The following is a 19,195-nucleotide window of genomic DNA, read 5'->3' as shown; positions in this document are numbered from 1 at the left end:
TTTTGCTTGTTTGTTCTTTAAAGCTTTAGTTCATCAAAACCAGCACTTCTATAGATAGTTTGATTATAGGATCAGAATTCTGCAAAAAGGGCAAACAAACCTGAGCACGATCAGGTCTATAAAGGCTGGCACATGGATATTTCATGCACGTAACCTCAGTAGCTGACTTCTCCTACCACACAAATAATTAACCCAGAGGGGTATTGTGAGGCTTAAGAACTATAAAGTGCTTTAAGACTTTCTCCCAAAGGGAGCTGCTGTGATTGCACTAGAAGGGGATGAAAAGCAGAGGAAGGCATGTGGGCTTCTCAGCTCTGGGCCTGACTGGCCAGAAGCATCTCAGTGCCCGGAGCCAAGAGCTGGGGAAAGGTGCCTGCCAAGGCAGCGGCGGGAGGGTTTGCATCTCAGGTGTGCGCGTTGTTGGGACTAGAGTACTGTGGAAAATAGTGGGATCACTGCTGAAGCTTGATGCAGGTACTGAAGAAATCAATTGGAAAGGAGTTTCTGACACAGCAAAACTTGCAACACGCTGGCCAAACGCAGGGCCACACTTCCTTCTTTAGCTGCTGTACCTCACAGGCTTTGGAAGCCCGCTGAGACCAATTCCTACAATGATCTTAAAGGTTCAAAACTCTCTGTTGTAAGGGCCTTAAAAAGCAAAGTACGAGGACTAAACAACACCATCTCTGAGCACTATGTCTGAAAGAAATGCCCAGTAAGCTGAAGGTGCCCAGCACCACTAAGGACCGATGCCTAAAAAAACGTGGTGGAAAATACTGTCCTTGATCGTTTCCATAGGTGAAGAGCTGAGAAGCTGTGGCCCTTGCATTGGCTCATATTTAACATAGGCAAGAGCTCAAACTGAATTTATACACTTGTAACTATGCACTCTGATTCCAATGTTTGTGCAGTAACCCCTTGGCTCTCTTCAATACTGCAGTAAGAGGAAGATGGAACCTAACTAAATAATTGCCTCTATCTCTTCCCTTTTTTTTTTTTTTTTGCAGGTATGGTTGGCACAATATGCCCTGTTGAAGGAAACATGTAGAAAAAGGCAAGTAAACGAGTTGTTGCTGAAGTTTGTATTAATCACTCTAGCATGTTGTAGACTAGCATAAAACTGATACATTCTGGTTTATCCTTATGAAAAATGTGAAGAGTGGGTTATACATTAATGCCTGGAAATCATTAACTTTACTTGCCAAGGAATTACACAATTGTTTTAAATGGAAAAGTATGAATCGCTCTGTACGCTTAACTAGCTATCGCATGAGCTGGGATAAACCCAAGTTAGTTCCAAGACAGCAGACCACTCTTCACTAAAGGATAATGATCAGGCAAATATTTAAGAAACTTTCTAATGATGTCACAAGTAAAATGTGGTTATTAGACACACAAACGAACTCTTACTATATTGAAGGCATGTTAGAGTAAATCCAATTTGACCTGGAGTGGTGTGTGGAATACCATTATTAGGATTTGTCCTTAATAAAAAGCTTTCCATGTACTTAATAAAAGACTCACCTAAGTCTGAGAAAAGTTTCTTGCATGTTTGAAGTGCTGGTCCACCCAACATCATTTCAAATGGCCCATGCCATGAGATATAGGTATGTTGGCATGAAGAGCAGCTGCATTCAGTCAGTAAGTCTGAACTCAGGAAAAAGGCAAAGTTACCAAAGGCGCCCACAAGTCAAATACAGGGGCTAAGAGACTGGCAGCTCAGTACTTTGACAATCGTGACTACAGCTGATACATCCACATCACCAGAAGGCTGGTTAAATTGCTCTCAGTTTACTTTAAAAGCTCTCAACACTTGCATACAGACATGAGGGACTGAAGAGTAATGATCACTCAGAACCAAATGAAGTAAAGCAGCTGCTGCCATCTGAAAAACAAATGTTATGTGGACGAAGCAGCTTACGTGTGCCAGCTACACATCCATAATATTTTTCCTGCTATTGAGAAATTTGTAAGTCAGACACTATGCTCACCATAAGAGTGCTAGAAACACTTTTGTTTGGTTTTTGCTAATGCAGAATGAGCACCTAAAATGGAGACAATACTAATGAACATACTGTGTTCTTGTAACTCAGGAGTACCTCTGAGCTAGAAGCATGTGTTCAGCTCTGGGCACCCAGCTCAGGAAAGGTATCATCAAAATACGTGTGAGAGTTTGAAATAGTCACTGATTAGAAGATGGAAAAATACAATCCAAAGAAAGATGGAAAAGACAGGAATTTTTTGCCTCCAGGGTGAAAAAACTTAAGCAAATATATTTGTATTTTGGTACCACCTTTATACTCAGGTGGGTGATGGATGATTACTGATTCCTTAGCAAAAGGAAATATAGACATTTTACAGTTTGGAAAGAAAACTCTTGTTGCGTGTTATCAAACTGCAAGTTCTACAAGGCAACAGTGATGCCAAAATTTAAGTCAATGAAAATATATAATTTTTTTTGCTTTTAACTGCCACTATGAATTCATTCAGACATGGACATGCAGCAAAACTTTGACAGGATAAAAGGCTTCCCACAAGTGTCTGTGTACGAAACAACTCCACAACTCCCTTCTGCAAGTATTCTTGTATCACCTTTTGACACAGGTGACATTGGACATTATCCCAAAAAACCACTTCAGATGAGACCTTGTAACTATTTTGGAAGAAGTTTATAGAAATGTGAAGAAAAGCCTCAGCAGAATAAAAGACACTTCAATAGTTACTATAACTTTACTCCCTTTGGGGAGGCACCTAAAATAACATTTATAAAGTTATCTTGATATAAAAATCTTGAAAGATTGGGTTTTTTCCCCTTGAAGAGCAATTTATTTTGATGCCTCACAAACAAATTATTCTGTCCATAAAGTAATACATATATGGAAAGTGTACTGTATAGCCATTTGCTAATGGTTATAGGAAGAGATCATCATATCTTACTTTACTAAGATCCCTTAAAGCAAACTGCAGCAACTTCAGCTGCTGAAGTTTATTGGAGTTTATTTTCATTAAATCACTCAGCTGCATTGGCTTGCCTTGCAATTCACAGTCACACTTTTTTTTTTTCATGGACTCTTAAATCAGTCAAATATTCTGAAATTAAAATGTCTAACAATTCCCTTTATACTTATTATGGTTCTTTTACAATAATTGGGCCGAAATAACACTTTACTGGAGTGGCACAGTTAGCTTTAAATTAGTACTGCTGCACCAAGCTCTAGCCAGTGAGACCAAAAGCAGCTCCCGTTCATTGCAAAACTGTCTACGAAAGAAAAAAATTAATGGATGGTATTAGTAGTGTCAGTGGCTCATTTATGAAGTCACCTTACAAAACACACGGAATTATGTCAATCCACTTCATGACATGTTTTCTTGGAAGGCTATGAGAGAAGTAAGACGGCACCTAAATCAGAATGTTTAGGTACCTTTGTTGAAACAAAGCACATCTCTCATATTCACACAAAAATCTGCTGGATACACAGGACAACTAGCTGAGCAATCACTGCCCGCTGCCAAATGGTTTTGTCTCCCTTCTCTCAGCTTAGAAAACTGAAGCAAATACTGTTTGTTATCATCAGTATGAGCCTGGAGGGATACGCTCAGCAGGCCCAGCAGAAAAGTAGCTGCCCTTAAGTTCTCTGATTTTACAGCAGCCATCACCCTTGTTGATAAACTGAAGCTGAGCAAACTGTAGTTCTAGACTGAAGAATATTACACCAAAACCCTTTTATTCTAGAAATGTTTTTAATTTCACTTGCATATTTTAACAGAAATACAACATGTTAGCAGCAAAAAAGATCATTTCTGTTCTAACATTTTACAACACATTAGTGTCCAAATCTACATTTTTCTATTGAGACAATCTACATTAATTACAAATCAACTCTGAACACTAGGACAGTATTTCCAAATATATATGAACAACCATAAAACAACTTTTCATATAATTACCATACACAAAAAAAAGTCACAACACTAGTAAAAACATAAAGATATTAAGCTAATGTCTTTAAAATCACAAAAGGTACCGTCTACAATTCCAATACCAAGTCAACAGCTAAAGACACCAGGCATAATATAAAAAGTTACTAAATTAAGTCTTTGTTCACTCAGTATTTCAAAAGTTACTCACGTTCTGTGAAATTTATATTCAAGTTTCGACTGGCAATTGCTTTCAAGTTGCACATCCTAAAGGAGGAGTTCAGGTTAACTCTTGTCTCTGCCTGACTTGAAGACAGTAATCCTACTACTGAATTCTGCTTCCAAGCACCAGTTAATTCATTCTAGCAGTGAACAGGCAGGAACAATCTTCAGAGCGGGCCTGACATTCCTCAGAAAGTACCGTCACACGTGTAGTTCAGCCGTAGGAGATGCCACCCTTCTCCTGTGCCACACTGGGTTGTTGGAGCCATTCAGTCTGGGTGCAGTGTCTTCCAAGAAATGCTGTTTTCTCACGGACACTGACCTACCTGCACCAACGTGAACACAGGGCAATGGGCTGGGAGAAGCCACAAGCCTCCTGCTGTTTCCAAGGACCAGCTCATCCTAGCAGGGGGCTGCCTAATGTTGCCTGTGCCTCTGTGAAATATTTCCAATTTCAGTATTGTTTATAGATGCTCATCAAATGACTTTCAGGTTTTGATCACCGATATTTTGAGTGATGCAATTAAAGAACCCTCGTGATGGAATGCAACCAATAAGATGGTTTAATGGGTACATTCTCTTTTAGTGCCCAGAAAGCAGCAGTTTGATGGTTTCCACCACATCTGGTAAGGAACAGGCTGCCTTGTCCCTCTTGAGCGCGCCCCACCTCTGCTTTGAAGGACGAAAGCTAACAGTTCCCTAGTCCCATGCACTGTCAGCAGACAGGCTTCAGCGACTGCCCTGGGCCACATCCTTAAAACCACGCAGCCTGGTTAGTAAATCAGTGCAAAGTCTGCTGCAACACAGCTGTTTTCTTCCTTGGCTACAAGCAATTTGTTGGTCTTAATTCCTGTTTTGAATATTCATCCTCATTATAGTCTAGAAAACTTGTGTAAAAAAAACAAACGAGGGAAAAGTTGTAATTTCTGAAGAAGCCTATGCAATGATAAGTAATAAAATAATAACTAATAAAGTATTACAAATTTTTGCCATATGGAAAAGCTAAAAAACCGACAATTTTCCTCACAGACATATCTTCTAATTACACTCCTGAAATTGTGCTTTGTTTTCATTACTAATATTTTGCACAGACATAACCCGAGTAGAAATGTATTTTCTACAACAGACTTTAGTGTATAGCTAAGATCAACATCTGCAGGTAGCCTGCAGTTTTTATCAGTTAAACCAACTTGCTTAACGGAAGATGCAGAGGCAATAACAACTGGCAATACAGAAGGGAAAAAGAAAAAAAAAGAGGCTAAGACAGTAACAATAAACACTAAACTATGAAGTCAACTGATGCTTCATAACAGGGATTATACAGTGGTTGTTTAAAATAACAGAGACTACATTTAGTAGCAGAAGCCCTTCCAGCTGAAGAGCCTAAACGTGCAATTCGTTAAGCAAGTCTCAACACTGCCATGATGTTTCGCAGGACAGTAAGAACACTTGTTCTGAAGCTGGATGAGCAGGGTAATTAATGGCCTAGCTTGCTAAGTGGTGATCAGGGCAATATAGTGAACTGGCTCATCTGAGTTTAACTTAAGGATAGATATAAAATGTCAATCGACACAGCTTCATGGAGAATAGGTTTTGAGCAATAGGTTGCATTTTACTCTTTGGTATAGTAAGCTCAGCTTGTAAAGACACCTGCACTGAGGTGCTACCTGTGAGAACTCTTAAGTCACCTATGGAAAACCAGATTAATATGTCCTTTGCTTTAAAATATCAGTACTAGATCAAATCAATATAGAATGTTACACTCAAGATCAAAAACTATTTTCAGAATGCAGTATTAATAGGGAATCAGCAAGAAGTATAGTTGTTTTCCATCTTTCTCAATCTTTTAAAGGCCCTGGGCAAAAAGGGACACAAGCTCAATGGCCTGTCTGTTTGCTTTCCCCCACCCCCAATCCATGTCACTGATGTAATAAAAACTTATCACCCCCCTCTAAAAACCTTGCCTTGCATTCAATTTTAAAAATCAATGATCTGGAAGAAACGGTAAAAATCACTTGCAATAAATTTGCAAAGGACATGCAGACTGCTGGAGAAGTAAAGAATGAGGACAGGTCACTTATATAGAGCAATCTGGATCACTTCATGAGCAGTATTTTAATGCTAGTAAAATACGGTGTATATTTCTAAGAAAAAATAAGGTAGGATAACAAGAGGATGATGTACTGCATTAATGAGAAAGACTCTGAAGAGGACACGAGCCATAAAAGTCAGCATCTAAGGCAATGTTTCCACAAAAAAAGGATAATACAATTTTTGAGGAAAGAGCGGAGGGAAATATTAGTCAAAGTAAGAAGATCACGTTATGTCTCTATACAGTCCTGATGGATCATTATTGACGTGCAGCATCTAATTGAGATGTCACACTTAAAAATATTTCAATATATAAGAAGTACAGAGAAGAACATGAAGATTAATTAGTCCTGGATAACATTCATTGCCATAAGAAAGTTAAGGAATTCAGTACACCTCAACAGAGAAAAGGTTAAAAGGGACGTAATCATGATTTATAACTACACACAAGCAATTAGAAAAGCTGATACTACAGAGATCAATAAAAGCAATGAAATGCATAAAAAGACCAAAATAACTTAAGGTGGAGCTAGAAATGCAAATAGAAAACCAAGTGAAAAATGTACCTGGAGTAATTAACTATTGCAACAGGAGGTATGAATGAATCCTCATCATCTGAAGACTTTAAGTTAATATTAAATGCCTTCCTAAAATATGTATGTTCAGTTCAAAACAAAACCACTGAATTTAATAGAGAAATTGCTTGTTGAAATTCAATGGCCTGTTGGATTTAAAAATAAATGCTCATTATGGTGCCTTCTTGCTTTATATTTTTGTGAGATTTATTTTGAAATATAACAACTAAATGGAAGGGGATTACCAAGAAAAAGATATTCTTTCCTTCCAGAGCACAGTAACATTTAAGGTTATCCTTAAAGCTAAGTAAACTGTAGCTGCATTTTGGAAAATATGGTTTTTCTCCCCTGTTTATTTTTCCTATTTCTTGTTCAGAGTTGCACAGTCCATTTGGTCGACTGTGTCTGATTTACATAATCATGTAGATATTCTTCAGTTTATCTGTTCCTATTTATAAACCATTCACAAACCATCCACTTAAGTAAGAGCATGATTTATTGTAAGAATGACTACGGCTGTTTCAGAGGGAAAATGCAATGTGATTAAACAAAGAATGAGCAAGGACATTCTAGAAAAAATGTGCTCTAATCCTGCAAAAGGATTCATAAATGAAACCTGTCTCTCAAGCCCCATCACAAATAGCCAATGAACTACCAAGGGAATTCAGCAGATACCTTTACAGCTGTGCAGGCAAGAGCTTAGCAGAAGACAAAAAAAAAGAAAAAGAAAAAAAAGATAAACAAACCAACCATGCACACTTCTGGAGAAATGGTAAAGCTCCTAAAACCATCCAGACTTTGGAAAAAAACCCCAAAAACGAATGGCATGTATACAGTTGCTGATATGACTCTCGACACAGATCTGAATACCAAGGCCCTAGAGGGAGATCTGCAAGTAGACCTTTGCTCTTGGATAAGTTCCAGCAACTGAGATAAATGCATCAACCAAGGAAAGGGTTGGATATTTAAGCCCTGGATCCAGGAGAACAGAATGTTTTCTGCAATCAATAGATGTTTTGCAGGTGCCACAGGAATCCTAATAACCCATGCTTCTTACAAAACTGGTGAACAGTCTGATGGAAGAATATCAAAGTTCAATATTTCATCTGAAGTACTTATTCTCTGCTATTTCAGAAAGAGTGGTGAAAAAACCCTGTTTTTTTACTAGTAACATTGCCACATTTACAAATCAGCTGAAAGGCTCCGTAAAGGAGAAGCCATTCATCAGGGGAAAGAAAAAAAAATAAATCTTGAAGAGGCATTCACACACAGTACTGCTTTTAAACATTCACGTTAGTCCAAATTAAGTAGCAATGATAGGTCATATTCTTTCTCGTACACAGATAATCCTGGTGCATTCGGACAGCACGTGCACTAGCAACAATTTAGGTGATCCCACGCTAAATTGATAGAGCTGCTTCAGAAAGGCACATGGAGTTAAAGAGCAGTTCAGAAGAGCACAATAACCTTTCATAGTACATTATCTTATAAGCAGTGATTTCCAAGCAGTGAGGGAGAGATAAGAGTATTTTAGGTGAAGCCAAGCATGAAGCCCAAGAAAAATCAGTTTTGCAAGATCTGTGCTGAATGTGTCTAAAATTCCCACTCGAACTAGTCTGAGGAGCTGCAAATGGGCTAAGCTGAGGGACTGGTGAAAGGCAAAGGTAACTCCCCTGCTGCAGGGATACGGAGTTGCCCCGAATACTGCCATTTTTTCAAGAGGAAGGTGCTGAACCACCGTTTTCCGAAGTAGCACCATCATTTCAGCTAGAGACAAATGCCCCTGCTACTAGTGCAATTATTTAGATGTTAGCAATAGCAAGCACAGCTGAGACTGCAGCTAGTAGTAATGTCCTGGCTAAAAGAAAAAGAACTTCAGCCTCAATACTTACAAGCTGTATGCTAAAATCTATTTTCACTCAAGAGGTACAGTAGAAGGCTGAGAAACTTAAAATTCCAGGAACTTTTCTAAGCTAATTAAGATGTCTATGGCTGCAACCATGATCTAGGGTCCTGCATTTCTGTGATGCATTTCTGCCTAGGGGCTGGTACCGGTTTGGTTTCAGACTCGGTCTTATTAACCACTGAAACGGGATTTCCATGGCCAGCTAAACTGCTTTTTTTACAAGGACCAATTTTGCGAGGAGCAGCAATGGGTGTCTGCAACTGCTGCATTTTCACAGATAACTTTGAATTAAAAGAAGAACTACTAGCGGATGTACGGCCAGACTTCTCCCAGTTTTCCTTGCCCGACTGCTCTGTGTTCACGTGTGGTTTTGCACTGTATGGTGACTTATTGCAGGGTGGAGGTGGAGCTCTTCTTTTATGTCTTCTGCTATCACAAGGACTCGTAGTGTCTCTTTTGGGGCCCAGATGCATGTTTTTCTGAACAATCATCTCATGTGATCCGTCAAAGAGTGAAGCCCATAGGGAAGATGGGGGCTCTTTTTGCTGACCAAGCAGGTACTCACCATCAGTCTCTTCAATTTGTCTGTGTATGATATCAGCCAAGCCCTCATGTTTCACTGGAGAATCAATGTCTGTAATTTTAAGGTACAGCAATTATCTCAGATTAAAAAGCTACCAATAATTTTACTGCTACCTATTCTGTTATTACTGTTCAGAATACAAAACTGTATTAACTACGTCTCATGAAGTCTCGACTATTAGAGTATTCATGGACAAAATGGAAAAGATTACATATACTTTCAAAGAGGGAACCGAGGTGAGAGGAGGAAACTTTTCGTGACAGCTGGCCTTGACACAACAGGGCAGGCGTTGATATTTCTTTCCAAGTAAAAGTAGAAAAAATAACTTACTACTAGGAAGTCTATGTGTATTAGATATTAGATATATTAAACATATTACCTATATCTATATTAGATATAGATATGTTAAACACAATTTGTTGTATAGTGCTTTGGAAATTTTGTTTCACATAAGGCCCATGAAAGTCTATTTTTGTGCTTCCAGCCTGCAGAAGACAGAACACCTTTACATATATAATTTTTCTTTATGTGCTTTAAGACTGTCTTGCCCCATTTCTTACCCCTCAGACTGAGTTTTCTATGTATACTGCAGTAATACCAGCCTCAAACAGCAGTAATATCTTTTCTATTGCAGGCCACACATTAATGATTTTCCACACATTTTTAAACACAGGGTTTTACCTACGAATACTATAAATAAACAGGAAGGAAAAAACCCTGGTATGGTAAGAGTGAAATAGTTTCTGCTCGTCACTGATGTACTTGAGTATTAGTAGAATTATGCTACTTTGCTACCTTCAGAAAACTTGGATATAGTTGATTTACTGCCTTTCTGCTCTGTATTCATAGCTTAGATAGGACTGTCTTGGCTGTTCAGGGCTCTGATGCACGGTAACTCAGCGACCCACACGGCATTTTGAGCATCTTCACAGCTCCAATCCTGAGCAGCAAGCAGCCAGGCATTTATAGTCGTACAGTGTTTCTCAGCCAATGCTGCATCGGATCCATTAAAACAAAGTGACCTACTTTTTCTAGTCTGTAAATATTATTTCTGTAATGAAACTATTAAAATAATCCTGCTGCACACCATTTTGCTCTGTAAAAATACAAGTCTCAAATACATGCTAGCTGGATTTTCCAAGCCTATTTTTCAACATCATTACAAAAGATCAAACAATTAGGTAAGTTATGCTAGGTAAGCCTTTAAATAGCTTTAACAACATCAAATTAACTTCATGCAACTAGTTAAAGATATCATTGGTTTGCAGACTAGACTATTTTACCTTTACATTTCCCGAGCTTTATATCACTCTTACAATGAGTTTATTTCTAGTGGCAGCTTTTTTGAATGCATTCAGGTCTCCCTAGTTACAGTGCAGACTGCAGATTTTTTGGCTCAAGGTATAAAACTGTAGTCATTATTTGTGCTATTACAAATTCAGATTTAATATGAACTCCTTGGTATGCAATTCTGTTGCTCTTTCATTCGCTGAATTGTCCTTGAAAAACTCAGTGTTTCAACATTAACACCAGAAGCCATCTGAATACAGACAATGTTGTTTCTGTTAGCCTGCAACTTGAAAAGACAAATCCCACTTACTCATATCATGGTAGACGGAGGTCGCTTCTTTTGTCAAGAACAAAGGTGGTTGCCGTGGTGACATAATCTCAATTTTCATAAGTTCTTCACAACAATGTTTCCACTGGCCTGAGAGAGAAAAGAGAACAATGACTGGAACTTAAATACTTCAGCTTGAAAAAAAATGAAGTTATTAGGTTGTGTTAGGAAACTATGTCCAAAGCAATGCTAAACAGTAAGCATTTGCTAGGAATGCTCAGGATGCATTTGTATTTTCCACTCTGCACTCACTCTCTTAGCACAAAGGTCATAAGCTACTACCTTTAATTTAAGCATCCCAGCAGTACTGTTACACTATGAAGGTTAAGTGTCATAATTTGCCTTCAAATTCCCAAACACATTACAAATTCATCAGAAAAAACCCAAACCTTAAAAATAGCAATGTAAGGTTAGGGAAACTTCATGAAGTTATCAGGGACAACCTCCAGTATACTGCGAGCTGGATGTTACGCAACTATGTTACAACGTTCTAGTAAAGGAATGTTCCGTCTTTAAAAGAGGATAACTTGCCTTTTATCCCTTAGCAGACAAGGAAACCTCTTTTTCTATTAATAGATTTTGACCTTAAGGAAAACAAGACACAGTAAAATTACTTTGTTCATACCAATCATTCCAAGTTTTCTGAGCACATTAATTTTAAGAGAATTTTAGAATCAGGGAAGAAAAAAGGCATTTAAATGCCAAGTGACCCATTTTTCTTTCTGAACCTAAGGAAAATGTCTCAAAAAATCCAAGGGTATTCTATCTATAATGAATAAGTAGTAGTTCTTTTACCCCACTCTATGGCTAATTTTAAGAGGATGCCCTAGTTTTTACTTCGTGTGTTTCTTCAATTGACAGAGCCTTTTCTCATTGTAAATCACAGCTAGAAAGGACTAGAAGTAAGAACTAAAACATCGAGTTTCCACAGTCTCAATTCACTGATTTTATTGGTGTGGCCTCTGACTAAAAACTTATATTTCATAAATTGACCTGGTTTTGTTTTTTTGAGCTGATAAAAATGACTATCGGGAACTAATTATACCTTGTCAATGACAGCATAATAACTGACAGTTGTTCTCTACTCTGAATAAACCTGTGAGTCAAACTACTGTAGCAGAGCAAAAAGAGGGAGACAAATTAATCTATATAGTTCTTATAATAAATATTTTAAAAAGCAATGCAATATACTACTACAATATCTTTTCACTGTTCTACGTCAATAAATGAGTTCGTTCTCTCATCCGACAGCAGTAGGTATCAATTTATAATCTCATTTATTTCACCTGTTACAAAACTTCAGGTATAGCTTTTACCAGGTTCAAGTAAGCAGCGTGTATTTGCACAACTGGATTGGAGTGTGGCTAGTGAGCATATTCTTGGGTGACAAGGGGTACTAAAACCTTAGAATTACCAACAGAATCAAGTAATTCTATTGCAAAAAACCTGCTATTTAATCCACCCATAATAGTGCTGAGCAAGGAAATCCCATATATGTGTCTGCTTGCAAGGGCTGGCTGAATCTGCATGCTAGCCAAGGTCCCAAATGAATCCAGCATCCTCATCACTTCCCACTAATGCTTCCACGCCCAAAGGTTTCACACTTGCAGAATCTCACAAAACCGACACACCACTGGTAGGATGCCCAGGCAGGGGTGGTGAGAATTTAGTTCTTAAAAAAATTATTTAGAATTCTATAAAAGAGACCAAGTTCTTTTGAGACTGGTGGACATATTTCTGCTTCTGACCAAACACGTGGACTTTGGTTTGGTCAAATATTTGCCTTTCAATGGCTCAGACCACCACCCAATATTATCCCAAAGAACATTTTTTTTTTTCTCGTCGTTGCAAACAAAGGCTTATGAGGCAATTCCAATTCAAATTGTTCAAAGATCCCTTTGATGTTACATAACACCCCACTTGGAGGGCACACTGCCAGCACTGCCTGGTTCCTTACTCAGATCATAAAAGTGCTGCCAGAAAGCCTCCATCCATTTATGAAGTTCTTCTCTACTGTCAGTAGCAAAAAGTTGCGTCACAGCTTCTCCAGACATGGGGTTGATAACAGAGAAATTGTTGGTTCTTCTCTTGGAGTCCTTATCCACAGCCCGAATTCTGGTCTCCTAGGAACAACAAATTGTGGCAATGAGTTACTGCTTCAGCTGCACACTGGTATCACCTTATGACCAGTGAAGGTGTAAGGGAGGTACCATTTGCCTTTTTATATAATTCAGGTAACTTTCCAGTTTAAAACAAAACAACTAATGTCAAGTACTGCTTATAAAAATAGTTTTCCACAAAACTATTCAAATGACATAAAATACAAAAAAATAAGGGAACAGAGAACAACTTTTACAATTTAGTTCTGAATTCCAGAATGTACATTTCATGTTTCCCCTCCCTCTGCCCTCACCAGCTAATCTCACACTGCGCATTCTTCCCACGGTAGTTTAGTGAATAATCTGAAATAACAGCAAGCAGCTCCTGTTTTCTGAACTCTTCAGCTGGACAACCACATTGTTACAGCTACTAACTGTACTTCTGTAGGCTATTGCTTATGCAATGTATTCTAAAATTATATCTATTTTATATTCATCTTGGTGAATCAGGACATTCAGGACTAATACTATAGTAACAGGAAATTTAAAAAGAAACTTAACTAGTCCGCATTTAAAAGATCATTTGTAACAGTTACTCATACAGTTCCACTAGAACAAATTTTCAGCATGAAAAAATGTTTTGCTCTAATATAAAAAAAATCCTGTCAGTTCAAAATGGCCATTTTAGTTGTGCCTTAATTAGGGACAGTTACATAGAAATAATTAAGAATATATGTGTGGAGTGTATCACAAGTCTATCAAATACCTTTTGCTAATGTTAGAAAGGCTCTCAGATTACATGGCAGCATTTTTATAGCCAAAGTTTTTCCTTTCTGTTCGAAGATGTATTTCAGCTCACATTTATCATCTAGACTAGATCCAGGGGTATTTTCACAGGATTAGTGTCTTTGCTATGGCATTACTACAATGAAAAAAAAAATTAACAGCACTCGCCCCAAGTGAAAAAAATAAAAAAATCACGTGTAAAATGTAGTGTGTAGCAATAGGACCAGGGGCAATGGTTTTAAACTAGAGCAGGGTAGCTTTAGACTAAATATCAGGAAGAAGTTCTTTCCTATGAGGGTGGTGAAACAGTGGCACAGGTTGCCCAGAGAGGTGGTGGAGGCTCCATCCCTGGAGACATCCAAGGTCAGGCTGGATGAGGCTCTGAGCAACCTGATGTGGTTAAAGATGTCCCTGCTCGCTGCAGGGGGTTGGACCTGATGCCCTTTAAATGTCCTTCCAACCCCACATACTCTATAGTCCTAAAATACTGAAAGATTTTAGTAGAAGTCCGATAAAACACAACTGAAAAAATTTCCAGAATACAACGGGTCAACGTTACTGCTCATTACATAATGAAAAAATTAAAATAATTAGCATTTATTTATTTATAAAAGCAAAAGCAGAAATCCTGGGAATATCTTTGCATATGCAATTCAACCTGACTGAACAAGCAATGGCCTGTTACAACACTTCTTTTGAAAGGATTTTTGGCACACCCAGGAGAGCAGCATAACCCCAAATCCTGCTGGGATGATGAGTTCTGGCGCCAGGGAGCCAGCCAGCACCCTACAGCTGCCCAGCCCCAGAGCCTGGCAGGACATGAGTATATTAAGACCACGCAGCACCTTCCTGCTGCACAAGGCTGTCCCCTGGCATGGGGAGTGCCCCGGGTTTTGAAGGAAGCCAGCAACCACAGTCAGGGTTGCGTTTGAATGTCTCCTGTGTGGATGGACAGTGAATCTGACCACAAAGGTGGCCTCGAGACATTCCTCAAAATACACAGGGACAGATCAGCCATGTTCATTTTTTCACAATTCAACCAAACGTCAAACATCTGCTAAAGATGTTAAACATACACCTACAGAAATTAAGTTTACAGATGGGATCCCATGGGAATAAGCCTAGTTTTGATACTCAGAAAATCAAAAATTATTCTACAGAATATTCCTCAGATTTTAAATGCATTACTGAAATAACCATCTGAAATACCAACAGCTGCTTGTAGCATATCTGATGGATATGCTCATTTAAATTCTTCTGTCTAAAAATAGGAGATGAAGTAATTCATCCATAAGTGCTCTATATCCCATTAACTCAGGTAACCATAGATACCAGCAAAAAAATTAAATCAAACAGATTAACATTTGACAGGTAAAAACTTCAAACATACCATACACTGAAGTTTATTTTATGATGTTTGCTTCAGGTTTTATTCAATGGAGATAAAACATCAAGCAACAATCTGTATCTGATGCTTGAATATCTAAAGAGCGATACAGATGCCATTACAGTAATGGGCTGATGAATTTACCAAGCTTGGGTGAATTACACTAAATATCCAATTCCACTTAACAAGAACCAAAAAAAATAACAAAAACAATTCCCACCAAACAAGAAATAAATTTTTAAAAACAGCTTAAAAGAAGTGTCTTAGAGTAGCCAGATAATAATGCTCAACTTTTCACAGTCTTATAAACTACTGAACCAATTCTGCTACAGCTATTGAAAAGAAAGTCAGTGAATTGGAACAGGAAAAACTGAGTTGAATCTTGAACTCAGATGACTTCCAGGGAGTTGAAACCAGTTTTACATCCTATCTGCATGTATTTGGTCTGGCCGAGATGCAGTTAATTTTCCCCACAGCACCTCTCACAGTGCTGTGTTTTGCAGAGGTAGCTGGAAGGGCGTTGATAACACCCCGGTGTTTTGGCCACTGCTGAGCACCAAGGCTGTCTTCCCAACATTCCCTCCTACAGGAGGCTGGGGATGGGCAAGATCTTGGGTGGGGACACAGCTGGGCCAGCTGACCCAAACTGACCAAAAGGATATTCCATTCCTTATAACGTCAGCTCAGCTATAAAAGCTAAGAGAAAGAATGGAGAGGTGGGGACATTCATTATCTGCATTTGTCCTCTGGAGCAATTGCTACAGGTGCCAAAGCCCTGCTTCCCCAGAAGCAGACAGACATCACCTGCTGATGGGAAGCAGAGAATAATCTTTTTGTTCACCTTTGCTTCCACACGTGGCCTTTGCTTTTGCTTTATTAAACTTATCTTGACCCACAAGCCTCTTGTTATATTTTTCCCTCTCCTCTGTCCATCTAAGAATGGGGAATGAGAGAGTGGCTTTGGTGGGCACCTGGCCTCCAGACAGGGCCAAACCACCACAATGCAAAAGATCATTTCAAGACATCAAAACAAATTACACTTCTTGAGAAAAATATGGAATAACCTAAGATCCACCTCTGCATATCTATCTGAAGATTTAACATACCAAATCCTTTATGTTTTTAGTAACGAACCATAATTGAAGAATTAACAACAAAACACTGGGGAAAAAATTATCATCTGTTCATATGTCACTTTCTTCTGCAACATTAATAATTTCCATGGAGTCTAGTTTTAGGCAAGCAGGGAAATACAGTTAAATTTTAAATTATGACTTTCAAAGACATTAATGCACAAGACCAGATACACCAGATTATCTACGACTATTTCCTCCTTTCATCCTTATTGTTCTGTGAACTTGTATTAACGCAACATCCTTGTGGCCACTGGATTGTAAGTATGATGTGGAAAAGCAATACTGGATTTCTACGTCATTTTAGCTATCTTCAGTGGAATGCAACAGCTAAAAACCATGAGGAGGAGATGGCATTATATCACCAGTCAGCATTCTGTGAAGCACCGTGGAGCCATAGAGCCTAGTTTCCAATTTGAGCATGTGCGTTATAAAGTCCTCTGTGTGGGACTTGGGTATTATATCCTCTTCCCCTGCCTGCATCCACAATCTCTTTCAAGCAATTGCAGGACTAAATTGAGCAATGTGATGCAAAATACCAGACATTTGGAGGCACTTAACTAGTTTGTGCTTTTCCAAAATATTTTCACATGTACGAAGGCTTCTCTAAGCCAACCAGTGGGACAAAGTCCTTACTACAGAACACAGAGTTATTTTCAGGGCTGCTCTCATTTCACCACTGCTGGAGTCTCCTAATGCACACAGAGAATATTGCTCATACTGCTGGCTCCCTAAATGTTCACGTGGTCAACATCTCATATTGATAACCTTCTGCTCCTGTCCAAGAGTGAATTCCCCAGTTCCACAGAAACGCTGGATGTTCCCTGGAAGTTATGACGATGCTGCAGCCATCGCTACATTTGCCAACTCATTTCTCTACCTTACCTAGACCAGAACAGATGTTTCAATAAGAACTGTCATTCAAGGTAAAAGTCTGCAGAAAAGCCAGCTTGATTTTGTCCTTTCACTCCTGCTACACTACTTACCAACCAGCCTACGAACCCTGAGCCCACGGCTGCAAACGCTTGTTGTTCCTCATCCTGTTCACCTCAACTGTTATAGCATGACCATAGACACAGCTCTGAACCTGCTGCACTGTGTGGCACCACAGCAAAGACTGCGCTGGCAAAATACACCAGGAAGGAAATCACAAGCCTGCACTAATTCGAAGCAACTTCCCAGAATTCCTCAAGTTTCAGGCATATGCAGCACAAGAAAAGTTTTATAATCTATGACCAGAACACAATACAATGTGTATTGCAAGTACTGAGGAACTAACATGAACTGCTGGCACATGCACCAATTTGCTAAGCTATCAGGTGTAGGCAAGGCCTGTATTAATCATTTCAAGCTAAAGAAAACTTGAAAAAATTTCAGGAGCTAGCCCATAAGGAATATTTCTTGTTCAAATTGGATTCCAGCAAATTTTCTTTGCTACAGAAAATATCATTCCTCTTTTCCTACTTAGTTGTGCAATATAATACATTATAATCACATTTGGCTGGAACAATAATAGTAGCACTTGCATAATAGGAACTGCAGAACCATTCTTGCTCAACAGCAGTAGCAGTGAAGTCATCTGAAGTTGAAGTAATGACTTTGCTGGGCTTAATGGCTTCTTCACATCTTGATTCAAAGGGTATGGGAAATAAGGCTATCAGTGTGAATATTTTCCAGAGAGCCTCATAAATCCTGATGATTTCATTACTTTTCAGAAAGTATCTTTCAATTACATGTAAAAGATCAGCTTCACGTTACAAATAAAAATGCTACATATGCAACCAGAAGAGATTTTCGTTAGAACGTCTAGAGTTGATGTTCAATCTCAACTTCCATTTTGAAACTGCTGTTTCTATAACAACATGTAGCAGACAAGTCCATATGATCAGTTTGCTTTCATTTAATCTAAGAGAAATTTCCCAACAAAAGAATCAAGAATATCTGCAGGCATCAAGTTATTTTCAAGACAAACTCTTTAAGCAGTAAAATATCCAAGTATGTCTTAAATTGCCTTTTTTTCCCCCTGGTTTTAATTTAAACTGAAGAAGAATTCACAATCATATTCTCTAGCAGTCTGACATTTTTGTAAAGTGGTGTAAGATACATTACTTATGTACCTTCTACATGTTAGTTTTAAGGACATTCTGCAAATGTACTAACAGTCTCCCAGCAAACGCTCATTAAGCTGAATTATATATTCTAAGTGTATTGGTAATTTGAAGGAGAAAAATACCTTAGTAGAATACGGTTACTTTAGAAGGAAAAGCACAAGAAGGATATACAAGTCAGCTACCATATATCTGACTTTGAACAGCTGGAAAACAGAAAAGACAGCAAAGGCCGGCTAGTGTGATTAAAAGTGACTGAAGCAGTAAGCAAGTAAACTTGCTTAAACATATATCACAGTCTAAAATGTAAATGCATGAACAACTGGAAGAAAAAATGGCTTTGTTAAAAGATATGGCACTGGCAGAAAGGTATTTTAAATTAGTGAATCAATTTAAATCTTAGCACATTCAGAAAGAAGTCTTAACACAAACAGGTCACTTTGCTATACCTAGTTTAAATGTTTGGTTTCTGTGTAAGTCTCCCTCCAGGTGAGAATGCAGTCATATTTTCCAGAAACATTAAAGCCACCCAAAGCTGATACTGCTGCTGTAAGAAGCAGCTCTTTATTGCTCTGTGTCTCTACACATTCCAAATCATAGCCTACCCCCTTTCTTTTACCACACAAACATTTGTGTAGTCATGTAGTGAACTGGATAGGAGAATTTATTAAAGGGAACCATAGTTGTAGCCAGCCTTTCTCCTGGTCCCAAAATGAACTAATTTTAACCCATATCAGGTCACTTGTCCAATTCATCAGTCAGCTGCCCT

At 38.5% G+C, this 19,195-nt stretch overlaps 1 protein-coding gene across 1 annotated transcript in view; it reads right to left on the bottom strand.

The window, feature by feature from the left end:
- Positions 1 to 8,792: 8,792 nt before the first annotated feature.
- RTKN2 (rhotekin 2) overlaps positions 8,793 to 19,195 on the bottom strand; it is a 28,320-nt gene continuing 17,917 nt past the window's right edge. The window contains exons 9-11 of the mRNA XM_009864981.1: positions 12,871 to 13,036; positions 10,896 to 11,003; positions 8,793 to 9,346 (exon numbers count right to left, since the gene is read on the bottom strand). Of these exons, the coding sequence (XP_009863283.1) occupies positions 8,793 to 9,346; positions 10,896 to 11,003; positions 12,871 to 13,036 (828 nt within the window). The remainder of the gene's footprint in view (positions 9,347 to 10,895; positions 11,004 to 12,870; positions 13,037 to 19,195) is intronic.

Source organism: Apaloderma vittatum, unplaced genomic scaffold (assembly GCF_000703405.1).
Source record: "Apaloderma vittatum isolate BGI_N311 unplaced genomic scaffold, ASM70340v1 scaffold12692, whole genome shotgun sequence".
Classification (NCBI taxonomy): Eukaryota; Metazoa; Chordata; class Aves; order Trogoniformes; family Trogonidae; genus Apaloderma; species Apaloderma vittatum.
This window is presented reverse-complemented; position numbering and strand designations above follow the sequence as displayed.